At 37.2% G+C, this 18,421-nt stretch overlaps 1 protein-coding gene across 28 annotated transcripts in view; it reads right to left on the bottom strand.

Annotated features, from left to right (window-relative positions):
• Positions 1-413: 413 nt before the first annotated feature.
• The window catches only part of CELF2 (CUGBP Elav-like family member 2), a 654,777-nt gene continuing 636,769 nt past the window's right edge, over positions 414-18,421 (bottom strand). For 11 of the 28 annotated variants that reach the window (XM_073589004.1, XM_073588996.1, XM_073589019.1 and 8 more), the window contains 3 exons: positions 15,751-15,948; positions 10,617-10,784; positions 414-5,424 (listed from right to left, as the gene is read on the bottom strand). In XM_073589004.1, coding sequence (XP_073445105.1) covers positions 5,297-5,424; positions 10,617-10,784; positions 15,751-15,948 — 494 coding nt within the window. In that variant the 3' untranslated portion in view covers positions 414-5,296. The remainder of the gene's footprint in view (positions 5,425-10,616; positions 10,785-15,750; positions 15,949-18,421) is intronic. The other 17 variants (XM_073589015.1, XM_073589014.1, XM_073589002.1 and 14 more) reach the window with 4 other exon arrangements.

Consider the following 18,421-nt stretch of genomic DNA (forward strand, 5'->3'; position numbering starts at 1 on the left):
ATGAACGGACAGAGATTATCTGCCCTTGTGATTTTGAAAAACACTTTAGTAAGATACTGTAAGCCTATATTTGCAACCCATAACCTTCATGGCCATTAAAGTAAATTGCAAATTACAATATTTCTTATTTTTTACCGTAGAAGCAAGGACTTCATTAGAAACATATCGTTGTACATGTAATGTAAACCCTATTGCAATGGGTCATGTAAGGAACAAAAAGCAGGGGTATAATGGTTGCTCCCTCCTTTTTGTCTGCAATGGGCTTTCTCTCAAATGGAATTGATTGTAGCTTTTATACACAACATAGAAAAAAACGCCAAAAAAAAAAAAAATAAACAGACGTTAAACAGTGAAGTGTATCAATGTTTTACCACATGATGAGCACCAACAAACACAACACACAAAGAGACGAGTATTAGGAAAATGGTTTAATATAGGAGACAGAAGCAAAAAACTGCATCACACAATAACATACGTTACAAAAATAAGTTTGACTGTTTTAACTACACAGTAATGTTCACAATGAAGACGGAAGTCAGAAAAAACTTTGTTCTAAACGGCAAAAAAGCAAACCCCTATTTTTTTTTGTTTGGATTTTTTTTCTTTTAGGTATTACTAATACATTTATCCACTTAAAGTGACTGCGTACGTCTAGCGCTAATTACCTTAGTGTGTAACTGCACAACACATAATAAAAAGTGTAACTTACCGCTGTCCATTTAGACATTATCTTTACGTTATGTATAAGCAAAGGAAAAAAGCAAGCCAAAGTTTTTTTTTTTTTTAATGTTGAAAGCAAAACCACCGTTCTTTAATCCATTCAGAAATCAAACTCAAAAATCGGTCATGGTAGGGCCTTCAAGAGTAAGCCACAACTTTTCCTTTTGTTTTTTTAATCTCCAGTATAAAATGTTGCACTGGTACAAAATGCATAAGTACAATCAGTTAGTAGAAATAGGAAAGCCTGTTTTTTTTGTTTTTCTTTTTGGCTCAAATTCCATCACACAACAGAACCAAAATGCATCAAGAAAACATAAACAATACTTAAATGATCTTACAGTTTCCACTAAAATTGCAGTAACTTTGGCTTTTCTCAGACGATACTCAAAAACCATTTGTAATGCGAAACAAAATGAATTCTTATTTAATCTCTACAAACAACAATTCTCACAGCACAAAAAGAAACACAAATACATTTCCTTTGTAAGATGTAGTTCTAAAATGTTATGAAACTACAAGTTTTTTTTCTTATTTGTATTTAGCACTTGAGATAATAAAAACAGAACAGTTAAAATGACTTCAGAATTACACAAGCCAAAAAACTAGAATCTTAAGGTGAAAAGTTGGTTGAACGTATTAGTCCTTTAAGCAGCGTCCTTCAGTGCGATCCTTGTGTTTAACTGCATTAGTGCTGAACGTGTTCTTCTTTATACAGTAGGATGCTTAACTAAGAGAGTTAGCTTTCTGTATTATCCAACTGTATGTGGGGGGATGGGATGGACGTTATACATTGTAAATGGTTTTCTCATTCACCTTAATTCTAGGTGTGTTAGATCAATGCCTTTTAAATAGCTCATTGTAACATAAAAAGTTACAATGGACCAGTCATTGCACGCTTTCATTTCGAGATGCATCCAAATCTGCATAAATCTACATAACAAAAATATGTGTTCTATAATATATATCTCTATACATATATTCATAGAATGGCATCTAGATAAAATTTAGTCATAATCTTTGTGCATTTCTCATACAAAAATAGCCCTCAAATAATTCTGGTAGGACCCAGGAGTAGAGAAGTAAACTGGTAGGACCCAGGAGTAGAGAAGTGAACACTGGCAAGGACCAATATATAAATGATTACAAATTTAATAAATTTCACTTAACATAGGGAGTCTCGGACTACTGTTGATCGATAGCATTTGTTGAGGTTTAGAAACGAGGCACTGTATTATTTATCAAATGCTATTACAGTCTAGCCATTTAGGGAATAATGGCGGACAAAGAGGCCAACCCCCATTTGTGCCATTAGACATAATGCCAGCTAGGAAAGTAAAGACATTAAAAACAAGTTCAACAAGTTTTTCAGACATACAAAGGATGGAGATGAGAAGTTTATGCGGCACTTTTGACGTCATGTGCTGTTTCCTTTGCCTACTGTGGCATCAGAAACATGGATGATTCCAAAGTTGTACGTAAACAATGTGCACGTGCTCTTTAAACCATGTATGTGCTTATATGTGTTTTATATACCCTGATTCTTTTGGACGGTATGCTTAAAAGGAATAGCAGTTCAACCCTCTTCACCGCAAAGACTTCCACAGACCATGAAAAAAGTACAGTTGTGAGGTTTGCTTTCACAGGATCGATGTGCAGAGTGGTTAAAAAAGTGGAACATGGGCACTTACTGTATACAATGTTTTACCAAAAACATCAAAGAGATATAACAAACAATAACAATTTCAGGCAACAAGACCACAGGATAGCAAGTTAACAAACTTTGTAACCTCTCTTTTTAAATAGAAGGGATTTATACAAAACACATAATAAAATACCCATGTTATCAAATTACTTCGTACACGAAATACACTGAAGCTTTAGGCAGGAAGTACCTTTGGAATTTGGCACTGTTATTTTTCACTGATTTTTTTTCTTTCCAAGAAAAAAAAACAGGTCACATTTTGCTGAACACAAACACATCTAAGTTTCCCCACAATAGAAAATAAGAACATCGATGCTTTACAAGCCAACACAAAACTTATTTTTCTGGAATAGTTTTTTTGTTTGTTTTTTTTTTTTGTTTCTTGTTTCACATGAAATTATAGCAAACAGACTCTTTATTTCTGAAAATGATTTTTTGTTCAAGTAAACCAATTTTTTTTTCTTTTAAAACTTATTAAACATAGAACACAGAAGACTTTTAAGACTTAATGAAGCCACAACTAAATTCACAGAAGCACCAACGTGACACGGTATACATTTACCTTCTTTTCTGTACATTGAAACAGTATAAAATATAGGTAATTTCATGTGCATTAAACCATGGATTGTCTAACTGTGAGTCAGTTCAGCAAAAGGTGACAGAACTAGGTAGCATTTGCCCCAAAACAGGGTAAATATTTTCTTATACTAATCTACAAAAAAGTGGTTCTATATATATAATTTAATGAGAAAGTGAGCCACCTAAAATGGCCTTATCAAAAAACTTTACACTGCCTGAAAAATGTAAAAACTATTACAGAGCTCTAGAGACTTAAAATCAGACAGTTTTTCTCAAACTGTTTTGGAAGTTGTCTGCTTCATTTAGAAACCAACATTCTGCATTCCTGGACACATATTGCTTTAGGAAACAGTGACCGGACAGAATGCTAATCCCTGTGTAATACTTTCAAGTCTGTTTATGTTATGAAACAAAAAAGAGAAAGAAAAAGAGAAAACTTTTTTTTTGCCACAGGTTTTTTTTTTATCTTTTTTTTCTCTGTAATTTATCTTATAGTAAATTTCAGTCTTGCGCGAACGCTGCAACGCTTCTTGCGTTGAATTTTTTTCTTTTTGTGTTTTATTTTTCCAGAATTCAAAGCTAGATGAGATCACATGCAAATTTCAGAAGTCAAACTAAGTCAGTTGGAGGATCAAATATGATGTGAGGTCAGAAAGACATCAGAAACAATGACGGGACGATGAAACTTTTTTTTTTTTTTTTTTACAGACGCCACAGGGACATGCTAGGCAAACGGTGAACTAACAGGCATGGAGATGTTCTAGGGAAAAAAAACAAGGAAGAGTATAAAGTTACACAGAATCTATGCAGCAGAAACAAAAAAATCACTTTTTAAGCCTATCAGTGTTGGCGTTACCAGTGGTGCATTAGAAGGTAATGCAGTTCTGTCTGCTCCATCACTGAATAGGTTAACCAGTGTAAGAATAAAATGTAATGCAATTTTTTTTAGCCATTAGAATATTCTATATGCATTCTATAGTTCACATTTAATTATAAATATATAGAATATATTTTAACACAAAGCACAATGAACAGCCCAAAAGAAACCATCTAGTTAGAGTTAGTGCAGATGGATTGCTTTGGGGAGGACAGGTAGGGTTACAGAAGGGAATAGGCGGCCATTTTGAACAAATGCCACACAACAAATAAGTCACAGGACAAATCTTTCACTACGCGATGGAAACAAAAATAATCAAACAAAACATAGAAACGGAAGAGAGTGATTTGTGCATAATGGGTGTTTCAACTAAAAATAAAACAGTATTATTTCTCATTATTTTGTTACTCTAGAGTCTATTTCAAAAAGGTATCTATCTAGCATCGAGAACTTCTCTTTATGTATCCAATAAGTTAACAATAAATAACTCCCATTATTTCTGAGGCAGTAAAAATTTTTGTATAAAAATAGAAATGTTTTTTTACAAATAAAATTTACAGGCCTGTGGCTTCCTTTATTATTAAATTTATCTCTCAAGTAACGTCAAGTATATTCACTCGCTTTAGTTATTTTGAAACCCTGTAGCTTTAGAAACAGTTCTCCAAGACGGTTTTTTGTTTGTTTTTTTTATAACACACAACTTGTCCAAACAGAATGATGATAATAATAATAATTATAATAATAAATAACAGCATACATAATATTACGAACAAACTGAATTAATTTTAAGAAGTTAATTGACCAGTAACGACTGGTCCTTAATAATTTTAATAACTAAAATGTTTCGTAAACAAAAGTTTCTAAAACAATCTGACGCATTGGAAGGATTGTGTTTTTGCCTGTGTGAGTGTGTGCCTTAATTAAGGAAACAAACAAATAAGAAATGAAAAAAATAAAACTGTGTAGCTTGGCAACTATTTTCATATTAAGCCACGAGCCTAGCCTCCTAACTGCTGGTGTCACTATTATACAACCAGGTCCTCGAACCTTTATCATGTGTTCAGTATTTTTGTTTTCTCATTTGATGGCACCAGTGGTTGCAGAGTATAATTGCACATTATTTCGCTGCTATTGTAAATCTGAAGATGTCATACAAAAAAATATAGGGAAATGAAAACTGAAAAGGAACACTGTTAAACGACTTGCTGGATTCTGGGTAAGAAAAATATAGCCAGAGTAAATGGCAAGAGCTGGGGCTCAGGGTAGAAGGGAATGGAAGCGTTTAATGTAAAAATAATTGTCTCTCTTGGTGAGTGTTGGCAATGTTTTCCTCCTCAGCCCCCAGTGGAGAATAGGCTGGCTCATGGGACTTACCCTAAGAAAGCTAAAATAAGAGCAGAAAGCTTCTGGGGTTAAGATCAGTATGGTTTGCTGTCATTTTTGGAGCGTTTCAGCTGAACTTTCAAACGTTTCATGCCGATCTGAAAGCCGTTCATAGCCTGAATAGCAGCTTGTGCGGAAACGGGATTGTCATAGCTAACAAAGCCTGCAAAGAAGAGGAAGGACATTATAAAGTTATACTGTGGCAGTATATATGGATGAAAAATGTTCTTCGTACTAAAACAGACTATACATATAAACAGTAAATGTCGACTACATGTATACCAAATACAAATATTGGTTAGAAATACTCAGTAGTCCAATAATCTCTAGCTTCACACTTCAGAAAATCTCTCTCTAATAGTCATAAAGCAATAACTATGAGGCATTACGATTGGTGAAATGTCTCACTTTCTTGTTCACTAAGCAGAGAATTGGTGTTTGGCTTTAAAGAACCTTTAACTCTGCATTTCATAAAATAAACCATCTGTGCTGTTTCAGTATTGCTGCTTGGAACATTCCGAGGACTGAAAGGAAATGTTGGGGCATGCTGTGAATCCTGAATACCTTCAGAAAGAGGTTGGTTTGGCAGTGAGATGAAAAAGCCCGATGCTTAAGAGAATACGTTGAAAGTAGATTCTAAGTATTATGATACTAGTAGCTGTTCATCAAGCTAGCAATGTATTATTAACCTTCACTGCAGGGATTTAAATACCATCTTGAAATCTGCATTTAATCCTCTAATTTCAAATATTTTTCTGATACATTTCTAGAAATGATCTTGTAAATGGAACAAGACATTACAATTTTTGCAGGAGAGTTGGCCATATAAGACCCAACTTCCCAATATTACCCAAGGATTAATCGTATTGTCAATCTATATGGGGATGTACTGAAGACTCCTTGTACATTTTTTTTACAATTTTGCATACATTTTGAAAAACAATCTTAAAAATCTAATGTTTTTGATGGGTACAACAAATGCTAATATTTAGTTTCCACACTGATCTTAGGTTGTGAAAACATAGTGGACTTTACGCTATCCACTTGCAGAAAATCTACAGCATTTTACAGTGTCAGCAAAGTGCAGGGGATATTGAAACAACTCGTGCACAAGGTGCGTAATATATCCACAGCGCAAACTGACAGGAGCTGCGGGTTTGAAATTAGCATATGAATAGCTTGATAAAATGGACAGTAAATGATATTTGATTAATAATTGAAGTTAATATGAAATGTATCTAAACATAAGAGGTTGTGATTACATAATCTTGCACGGTCTTTGTTTGCCTATATCACAAGAAATAATGTCAAGGGAACCTGTCATGGCAAAAACTGCTATTGACCTGGAAGTATGGGACTAATCACCACTCTGACACCCCTGCTACCAAAAGGAAATTAACTTTATTCCTCCCGACAGCATTCATTCATAGAGGAGCGGCGTCAGTCACCGCTCAGTACAATGATCAGCAGCAGCTGAAAACATGCCCCGTCACTGATAGTCAGATCAGCACTGATGCACTCTTCAGCTAGCTGTCAGTCAAGCCGGGAAATGGATACAGCTGGTGCTCGCTCACTGCCTACTGATCAAAGACCTGAAAATTGTGCCTCTACGACTGAAAGTGGAATACAGTTGATTTCCTCCTGGCAGCGGGGCTCTCAGTGAGGTCGCCACACAGATTTATAACTCTACTAACCTGCAGATTAACCCCGCTTCCGCAGGTTAATAGCGTTTAGAGACATGACAAGTTCACTTCATCTATACTCATCTCTACTAAACCCTCCTCAAAAAAACAAACTACCCTATTAAATAAATGTAAAGTGTATGTGTATATTCCAACTGATCCATACAGCTGCATACTTTTTTGTGTTATACGTTTATACTTTCCTAAAAAATGGATGGATACATTTTAAAACATGGTGTCAACCTAGTCTAACACTTTTAAAGGTCAAGAACACTTTGTATAACGTAAAGAGAACCTGCCATCACATTCATGCTGCCCGAAACATGAGTGGCATGAATCAGACACTGGCTGACTGACTGCAGCCAGGTATGCCTTTCTCAGAAATGCTGCCTCATTCCAGAGTAAACATAACTTGAAATGATGGCTAGGGACTATATGTCTCGGCTGACGAGTCTGATGCGGGTCAGCTCCAATTGTCTGTATATGGAGACACCCGTCAGTCAAAGATATTGTGGTGGGATGACACCAGCAAGGAAGAACCTCGGACTAGTCAGCCTATACACACTGTACCCAGCTGGCTTTTCAATGTATGTTTATGCTCAAACGCTGCAGAATTTCATAATAAAACATACCTTGCTACAGTCACACATCCAGTATCTGATTCATGCTGCCCGTAGTTCGCACAGCATGAATCTGATGACAAGTTTCTCTTTGTTCTTAGGAAAGGTGATAAATTGTTTAAAAATGAGCCACTCAACAATGAGTACAAGGAGAAGAGCAGGTTTTACAGTACATTTACACATATCAACATTATGATTAGAAACATTCAGACTGAGTTGTACTGTAATATAAAATATAAATGTAAGATAACCATGGCTTTCCTTTATTCAATTAGTGTACATTTGTAAAACCAACTTTGTAAAGGTTTTCACAGTTCAGTTTATCTGAAGCAACATACTTCCACTTAAAAGGGACATAACTTTGGAGGATACTTACTGAGCTAAATGTATCAGAATTCTGGTGCAATTTGTACCCAAAAAACCTTGTCTTTCATGATGTGTACTACATTTATTATGTGTTTCAGATACTCTCTTCGTATAAATGCAAAGTTGTGTGCAAAAAATGTACCAAAATTCTGAAGCACATTTCAGGCACAAAGTACGCCACCTAACGTGTAGTGTTTAATTAGCCTAGACAGTATAAAGATGCACCAAGTTTATCAAATAGCATGAACCACTATGATAATAAATGGTGCATTCTGAGACGGTCAGGTTTATTTTTATTAGGTCTTTATTGTGTAAACTTAGACTAGACTTCTAGTTAGAAAAATTGATGAATATGCCTCAATGTGCCAGCAATATTCAAGTCGACTTTTGAAAAATGGCTTATGTAATAAAACTCATCACCCTTAAGAAGATTGTCAGGACTTTAACACTGAGGGCTTGTCCTTAGGATAGGTCGTCAATGTCTGATCAGTGGGAGTATGACACCCGCCATCATTGCCGATCAGCTGTTTCAGGTGTCGGCGGTGGTTGGAACTGCTCAATTACAGAGCTACATAGTACAGCTCTATCAATGGAATAGTGGCTGCAGCCATGTACTGCACATTAAACCCACTATTCTGTTGACAGAGCTGTATTATATAGCTCCGCAACTGAGCAGTTTCACCCGCCACCAAAACTTGGAACAGTTGATAGACGGGGTGCCAGATGACAGGGATGCCCCACCAATCAGACATTGATGACCTATCCTAAGGATAGGTTGAAGTCCCAGACAACGCCTTTAAAGAGTACCTTTCATCAAATGTTTCATGTTGAACTGGACACACAATGTATTAGTGGTTGCAGAACGGAATAAAATGTTTTCCTTTGTTTTTGTTTTTTATAAATTTTGCAAATCCGTTGCAGAGACATTAGTAATCAAAATATTTGGCACTTAATGAGTTAGTTTTGTTTCACCAGAGACTTGTACTTCTTCTCCTTGTATGAGTTGCTATCTGATACCACCTACTGGGACTTAACAAAAGTTAACTCATTAGATGCCAAATAATTGCCGAATACTTGCTAATAACAGAGAAGCAAAATAAAAAAAGGTAAAATAACCACAAAAACAAAATAAAATGTTTTATTCCACTCTGCAGTCAATATTGCCACATGAAAAATTTGGTCAAAGGTCCTCTAACTGCAAAGGTCCTTTAACTACAGAATAACAGTAATTATTTCATAATTAAATAACTAAAATAAAGAGCAAAGAGTAAAATAAAACCCAAAGCATTACATGGAAACAAACAAGGAGAAAAAACAACATGCACCATAATTCTGCCTCAAACTTGCGCCAGATAAGTTTCTCATGGATTTTAAACACTTTTTATGCCTTGCTAGACAGTTCTAAATGTGCTTAAAAGTGGGTAATCTCTGAATAGAGTTATATAATTTTGAAGCACCACAATTTAGTCACAAAAATTCTGCCCAAAAAGTCTAACTGAAAAGATGGTAATACATTGCAAGCTTTCGAGACTACTCACATCATGAAGAGACCTGAGTAGTCTCGAAAGCTTGCAATGTATTACCATCTTTTCAGTTAGCCATTAAAAGGTATCAACTACTGAAGATTCTCAATCCTGAATATTTTTCTATCCACTGGCTAACACGGTACAAAGATATACATCTTTCCTGCCCAAAAAGTTGAATTTCAAGCAGTGTGTGCCAGAATTGTGCCAAAATCTTAAGAATCTTTTTTATTTAAATGGTGGCAAAATTGAAGACATCTAGGAAAACCAAATTCGCATGTTTTGTTTTTTTTCATTGCACAATGAGTTAAGTAGAGCCTTACAAATGCTTGAGTCAAGGCTTTGTGAAATGAGTCCTGAGTCTTAGGGCAAAACACAAAAGAACGGTGTCACAATGCAACATAGGACGAGAAGACAGCAGAAATGATAGGGACAAAGCTACCTAGCAAGTGATGTGCCTGCCTTAGTACAAAGCAGTAAGATTAGGTATTCTAGAAGTGACATGCTGATAGTATAGGAACAGCGCTCGCCCGCACTGAAAGTAATTAGTTTCATTTACTCACTATGTCCACATGTCAGTTTGTATTCATTTTCCTTTGTGAACTATTGTGTCTGTGCATCGCTCATTTTAAACAGTATTACACTTAAAAAAAACAACTAAAATTTTGTCCTAAACGCTTCAATGACAGGCAAGCAACATGTACAAATTACAGAGAATACTCTTTATATAAAATGCATTTATTTTACCCACATTTCTGACATGTGAAAACATAAAATCAGGCCAAAGCTGAAATGATATTTTATTTACATAGGGTTTGACCTAAGAACATGGGTTTAAATTAAAGTAACTTTTTTCCTAAAGTTGCAGTGGGAATCAGTGTTAGGCCGGGGTCATACTTGCAACTGCAATGTGAGAAACTTGGGCGAGTCTCTCACATCAATACCCGCACTGCCACCGGTACTCGGGATCGGAGTGTGTGGCTGCAAATATTTCTGAATTATGAAAAAAGCAAGCGTCAAGGGGCAATGGGCATAAAACAAGAGTACGAACTGGCAACTTTTGACCTTCTGACAGAACCTCTATAAACGCTTGATTCAGTATGCCGGGCGGCTTATAGTTTAGTTATGATCCAACAGTTTTTATTTTGATAACATTTTCCTTACCAAAGCACTTGCTTAGATTGGTCTGTTTGTCAATGAAGACTTTAGCAGAGATTACATTTCCAAAAGGCATAAACATTTGCAAGATGTCCTGGTCACCAAATTCTTGGGGTAGATGATAAATGAAGAGATTTGCTCCTTCCGGGCCTTGAGAGGAAGAGAAAAGGAGGCCTGACTTCACTATAGTTAGAAACTCTTTCCAAGCACGCTTTCAAATGATTTTATAAAACATATATTTAACTACATATTGATAACAAATAGAAAGTCATTAAAAATTTTAGCTACTTGCTGTGTTCTTGGGACTCCTTTAAAGGGAATCTGTCATCAGGCTTTTACTATGGAATCTGAGAGGCGAATGATGTAGGGGCAGACAGCCTGATTCCACCAATGTACAGTACTACTTACTAGGATGCTTGGTGTAGTTTTGATAGAATCCCTGTATTCTCTGCTGTAGATGTAGCGGTACTCAGAATGCTGTGTTGTGTATAACCCCGCCCACACCCCTGATTGGCACCTTCCTGTGTACACTGTACATTGTGGGAAAGCAGGCAATCAGGGTGGGAGCTGGGTTACATATATTAGCCTGGCTTGCACAAGACACCTAGTCAAGCAGTGACAATCTCCTGGTGATAAAACACAGATTGTATAAAAACTACATCATGTTGCCGAGCAAGTGACACATCCCTGGAATCAGGCTCTCTATCCCTGCATTCAGATTAAATTGCAAAAACCTGCTAGCAGATTCCCTTTAATAGGCTCCAATTATCTCCCATACAGACTGGTATTTAGTTAAATCTGTCGTACAACTAATATTGCTTATACTTAAGTATACAGTACAGTACCCATTATGACTCAGTTGGTATTCTGGTTGGAAACACAGTTTCTAAGTACTAAAAAGGATGTTAAAACGTGAGTTACTACTTTACTTTAATAACTAAAATAATGTCAACATTTTATTATTTTAAGTTATTTGCTACCTGGAAAATATGGTGAGCATTAGGTGAAATAAGGGGTGCAGACATACACCATGCAGATGATGTTCTTGGTGGGATTTGAACCAAAAACATAGCCTTGCAAAGCAAAAGTGCTAGCCAATGAGTGCTGCCCCGCGCTTAATGGCTTTATGCATTCTAAAGTTTTATTCTTCCATTGTGCGTGATTCCTTTAAAAGTGCCTACTTGGTGTATCTGTAAGGTGTCTTGAAGATATACCCACCCAGTTTGCCTTAAAGTGGTATTCTCTTGTTATTAAATTGGCTTAGCTAATTGGACAGCATGAAATAAGCAATGTGTAATTGACTTGCTTTTACTACCTGCTTTCTATCTCCTGTTGAGAGTGCTTTTATCTTATATACGCAAAGCTTCTAGTAGTGGTTGTAGTTTGGCCACCAGAGTCTGGCTGAGTGTAGTGACATTCCAGGAGAGGAGTTAACTCCTAAGATGCTAGTCAGCTTTCTCCAGCCCACAGATTTCTATACAGTTAGCTGCTCATCCCCTCCCCTTTCCTGTCAGCTCCTAACTGAGCTACTTTTATCAGTCCTGAACATTCCTAATCCCCCAGCTCCCTGCATCATTAGTTTCCAGAACAATTCTCCTAATCGTGGCTCTCACTTTCACACCTTCAGACTGAGCACTCCTCCCATTGGCCTAAGGTGGTTATCAATAGAGATTGATACTTGATCCTCCTTGCCCATATAATTAATTGTAGGCTTTTAGCTTGGGAGAGGCATCATGTTAGTTTTAAGGTCACAAAAAGGGGGTACGCCTTGTTGCTGGCTATTAGACTCATATCAGTTGGCCAATTTACACGCTAAGGGCCCCGTTACACATAGCGACTCACCAGCGATACCGACAACAATATCAACGTGTCAGGATCGCTGGTGAGTCGCTACATGATCGCTGGTGAGCTGTCAAACAGACAGCTTCACCAGCGATCAGCATCAGCGACGCCGAGCGCGCGGCATCGCTGTGTACTTTAGTTACCAGCACGCTGATGCAGGGAGCTGGTAACTAAGGTACACATCGGGTTTCTAAGGGATGCGCGTCACTTAGAAACCCGATGTGTACCTTAGTTACCAGCTCCCTGCATCATCGCGGTGGTAACTAAGGTACACATCGGGTTTCTAAGTGACGCATGTTCCTTAGATACCCGATGTGTACCTTAGTTACCAGCTGATCGCTGGTCTCCCGCCTGTCACACGCAGCGATGCGTGCTGGCCAGCGGGAGACCAGCAATCAAAGAAATGTCCAGGGCTTTCCAAGAGCGATCAGCGATGCCGGCAGGGGGGCCGGTCGTTGATCGCTGTCATACACAGCGATCTCGCTAGTGAGATCGCTGTTGTGTCACAAAACTTGTGACTCAGCAGCGATCTCGCTAGCGAGATCGCTATGTGTGACGGGGTCTTTAGTACCTTAATTTTTTAACTAATTTTCTAAAGCAGTAATGTAATTCCAATTTCATATAGTCAATTTGTACATTTCATAGTTTATAGTAAAGACTTGGCACTCAAAATGGAAAATTGAATTTAACTGTTCCTTTATTGTACAAAGCATCCAGTTAAAAAATTCTTGAACGTTTTTGGTCGTACAATCGACCTTCATCAGAAAAGGAAATTCACAGTTGATTTAAATGAAAGGAGCTGTAATGGAAAATTCCATATATCATTAAAGACACAGCTGGCCTGTGTGGTAATATTCAGTACTGAATATCTGGTCTAAAAATCTGGAATAAGAGGCGTCTGGTAAGCAGCGGATACTGAAGGTAATAACGGGAGGAGAGGATGCGCTGGTTAGAAAGGCACGTGAGTGCAGAGGAATAGCGCTGTATCTGTGTCCAGGCGTGTGTACAGCTGCTGTAGGAGTGCGTCCTCTACTCCCGTGGCACACATACCTGGGCAGGACATACTTTCTCAAACAGTACCAGTCCCATATCAGGGACACAAGCATGCTATGCACAACATGTGGCATATCCTCTAATTAAATCTCAGCTATTACTTTCAGTTAAATCAACTGTGAATTTCCTTTTCTGATGAAGGTCGATTGTACGACCGAAAACGTTCAAGAATTTTTGAACTGGATGCTTTGTACAATAAAGGAATTGTTAAATTCAATTTTCTCTTTTGAGTGCCAAGTCTTTACTATAATCTATAGTGGATTGGATACCTTACTTGTGCACTTCCCTCTCAGTCATCGAGTGCTGTGTTTTTTCTAATTTGTACATTTCATAGTGTTTCAGGATGCAGCTTTAATTTGTTAGTTATATATAGAGTGGCTCTCTTATTTTGCACCTGTTCACATCTGTCTTTTTCTGTTTTGAAGTGGCGGTCAGTTTTTTTTATATTCTTCAAATACACTGCTACCTCTATTTGCAGACTTCAGAACAATGACATTAGCAGAAGGAAACTGACCAGAACAGTCACCAAATGAGGAGTGCTCACCCTTCCAGAAAACAGGTAGTAAGGAGACTGCAGAGCTCTGGGCTGCTCAAGAGACATCTTGGGATTACCCTTTAAGCCATGCTACCTTGAGAAAGCAAGAGGTAAGCTCACTTCATACTGTTTCACCAGCCCGTACCTTGTGGATGGAGTTCGTAAGAGCATAAAACTAGTGGCATGTTCCCTTTTAAAGCTGCTGAATTTTTATGTTTTATCAAAGGACACACGTTCACGTTATGCATCTAAATCAATAGGAATGGCTAGACAGTATGGACTGTATTTTCATCACTCATTATCAGCATTTTCTGCTGAGCTTTATCATTTGGAAGCATATACTTTATGTTTAAAATGTCTTCAGAACTCAGTGCACTGGACATTTACACTTTACGTCCTGATTCTTTATGAATGATATATATTATTTATTTAATGCTATATTAAAAGTTCTTAAAGTTTATCGTGTACATTTCAATTCTGAAACATAGATATCAAATGACAAAAGACTGACTGGCACTTCCAAGCTAGTGTGAACAAGCGCATACAAGGAGCAGCCATCTACATATACAATAAACATATTGACATGCCTTAGCACTATGGAGTGAAACTTTTTTTTGTTTATTGAAACAGATATTGGAGACCGGGGCTGTTTGAACCTTTGTGTAATCTTAGACAAACATGACCATACACTAGCATGAAAAGCATATAGTTATACAGTATCTCACGGTCATATAAGTATATATGTCTCATATGCACTATATATATAGATGTGTGTGTATATAAATATATATATATATATATATATATACATACACACACATATACTGTTTGAGTATATATAAATATTTTCACACACATCTAAGCCATTTTGTTAAATGGTTTAATTAAAATTTATGTTTTTTATTACTTCTAATTGCAGTAAAAGTGAATTTATTGGGCTCTCCCAATCCTGTGTTGCATTGTCAGCTGTTTATCTAGGAAGAAAACCTTGATTTGCAACTATGTGGGGTTTATCTAGTAAACTTAAAACATAAGCAAGAAAATCAATGTGAATCTGATGAATAATTTATCAATAATATTCTGGACGTCTTCTTAAATCTCTCCGAGTAAATTATTATTGTCCATAACAGTATAACAAGAAAACCTGTGCTGGGTTTGGTGCCAGTGTAAAATCAATCCTGTAAAAAGTGAATTTGGAAAGAGGAAGCAGGGGAATTTGTAAAACCCTGCCGACGCTAATGTGTTAATGGTTGTCCTATCACTAATTTAAAAATGACAGGTATGGTGCAAACATCACAGGAAAATATTATATTGCGTGACCTCACAAGGGATGACAGCATAAAATGAGGTCCCCAGTCTAAATGTGATCTTGTTTAATATGTTTAGTTCTCACACATTACATTTTGAAAAATTGCAGTATTGAAACCTAGACTGAAACCTGAGAAAGCATATTGGGCATAGGTAATGTCATTTTCTAGGCCCCAGAATGGACTGCGATGTGTCTCCAAGTGCACCATAACTTCTTATTACACAACACGGGCTCATAAATATGACAGAATCGTTTTTTCTCAGGAGACATGGATTGAAAATAAATTTAATGAAAATTCAATAAACTGGGAAGCCATCAATCAAATATCTCCCTATGCAGCATTCTCTAAAACAACACTCTTGATGCGATCTCTCAGAGAGCTAAATTCAGTATACTCTTACCTTCTTTCTGACTGCCCGCAGCACTCTGCTGTTGTAGCAAACTCTGACTATAAAGTGTTGGCAGTGCCGCCGCGGCATACTGCTGAATTCCTGAGTAGGCCTGGGTTAGGGCATCCATTGTACCAGCTGTACCATTCGTTAAGCCTGTTGCGCCAAGTCCTCCATTCAGAGCAGCCATACCTGAGAGCATTTGAGCAACTTTACAAAAAACCCAACAATAGAGAAAAAAAATTGCACTTGTTCATTAGTGCTTTCTAATAAATATTGATCATTTTACACTGAAAATGACTGCACTGCATGCAATAATATGAGCACTCCGACAAGTAAAAACTGAAACAGCACTGTAAAACAATGGTGAGTAATATCTCAAGGCATGCACATCTCTGAAAGCAAGCAGTGTCACTGCATTCCACTGTGTGTTCTCTTTTTAGGACAAAGTCATGCACTAACCATATAGAGATATAGATTGGAAAATATACTGCACATATTTACATGTGCTACTTCCATATCACTATAATGTTCATGTTTTTATTGTAATTCACATATATAATGCAAATCTAATAAAGGTCTACTGGTCTTCTAAGGACTCCATGCTATTTCCAGGCACCTCAAACAGTAGCTTATTAAAGAAGCACTCCCATCAAAAATGTTAGCATTCTAATATATTGCAATCATCATAGTATATAGCACTGTGTACTTACAATTGCTTATTTGCCTTTCTACCCAGCTAATTCTTCTCTTTTCCATTAGGACTATGACATCACATGTTTAAACTGACAAGCTGAATCCTTCTAAGCTCTATATAGAAACAGGAGGTCAATTTTCTCTGCATGAGTCATATCTTTAAAAGTCCCTGGCAGGGGTCAGAAGGGAGCGGCTGGGTCAGGAGTTGAAGAGGGAAATGACTCATGCAGGGAAAAGAAACTTCCTCTTTCTACATACAGCAGAGAAAAGAGAAGAATTAAAGGCAAAATGAGCAATTGTAAGTACACAGAGAGCCATATAATATGATGATTGCAATATATGGTATTAAGGGGATAAAAATTTTGTTTGGAATGCTTCTTTAAGGAAACACAGATTTGAGTGTGTGGAATTCATTTTTTAAAAATAATTAATTTGTTACATCTGTCATTTTAATATGTAGTTAATGTGTATTGCATTAAGCTAAGGAGATGTTGTTGAGACTATCAGTTAATTGCTGTTTGATCTTTTGAGTAGTAGTCAACAGACTAAAAAATCTATCAATGGAACACCTTGAAGCTCTTAGACCCTAATGCAAAATCTGTTGCAGGGTCCTCCATTTAAGATGTCATTGATAATACTCAGGTGTCCGCTGAAGTGCTACAGCTGTAAAAATTTGAACGACTTCATTCACATTATGTAACAATGAGCCAAAGCAGCTAATGCTGACGGGATCTACCAACAGGCTAATAAGAGATTATCAGAGATGAGCGAACCCGAACTTAAAAGTTCAGTGTTCGTACCGGACAGCTGGGGTCTGATGCTAAACCTGAACATAGACTTCTTCCGGAAGTCTGTTGCAATGATCAGGGTTGCAGAGTTGCAGAGAGAGAGAGATTTTCCTGCTCAAAAGTTTGGGTCTCCTTTGTTTTTAATGGGGTTCAGGTTCTGGTTCAAGTTCGGGTACAGTTTTGGTACCTGAACAGAACATTGGAATAAAGTTCAGGTCGGGTACCAGAACTTCCATGGGTCCACTCATAACTAGCGATGATGTCTGGGCAGAGAATAATTCGAAGATGCAGCAATAAATATTGCCGGCTCACCATATGTTTAGTTGCTTCTTCGTGCAACCGAAATGGATCATCAAGAAACCAATCTCAGGAAATAGGTCAAGCACTCGAGGTAAAAGCAGCAAAGTTTTATTTAGACTTATTAATATCCAACATGTGGAATGTGCACATTCAGCACAAAAGCCGCACTGTTACTGACATGTTTCAGGCCTCTCCACGACCTAAGTCGTAGCTTTGAAAACTTTGCTGCTTTTACCTCGAATATCGGACCGATTACCTTCAAGAGAAGGATCCAGAATGATGTGTTTCAATGACCAAACCTTTTATTTGGCGTTGGAGATGAATCACTGCTAGAGAAATCTCTTAGACGCTCTCTCAAAGAAATGCTAAGACAAGTTCAGCATTCCTGCACACGGAGAGAGCTGTCGGCTAACAGCTATCTAATATATATGGCCAGCTTTAGTGTTATGTCACACTGCATTATACGTGGTCGTATCCACATTGTATGTTATAAGCCTTATCTCTATTAACAAGAGGGAACCTATGGAGGCAATGACTCCAACTTGTTTTATATCAGAGGTCTTTAACCTGTGGTTCTTCAGATGTTGCAAAACAGTAACAGTCAGAATAATCTGACATAGAAGATGAAACTTTGTTACAGCTGCAAACAGCAAATTGGAACAGAATGCTTTAGATAGTAGCCAAATACTATTTCAGATGTAAATGCTAGAATACTAAATATGGAAAGGTGGGTAAAGCTGTAGGTTTGCAACTCAACAGTTCCACAGTTGGTGCACACTTATATAGGAAAATCTTGGAATTCCACTGCATTTTTGGAGTCAAATTTCAAAAATGAGATTTTTCTAAATGAGGTGTACAAATTTAAAGTAGCTAAAATACAGTAAAGAGGTTACCTCAAC

Source organism: Dendrobates tinctorius, unplaced genomic scaffold (assembly GCF_039654945.1).
Source record: "Dendrobates tinctorius isolate UK_male_01 unplaced genomic scaffold, ASM3965494v1 ptg000105l, whole genome shotgun sequence".
Lineage (NCBI taxonomy): Eukaryota > Metazoa > Chordata > Amphibia > Anura > Dendrobatidae > Dendrobates > Dendrobates tinctorius.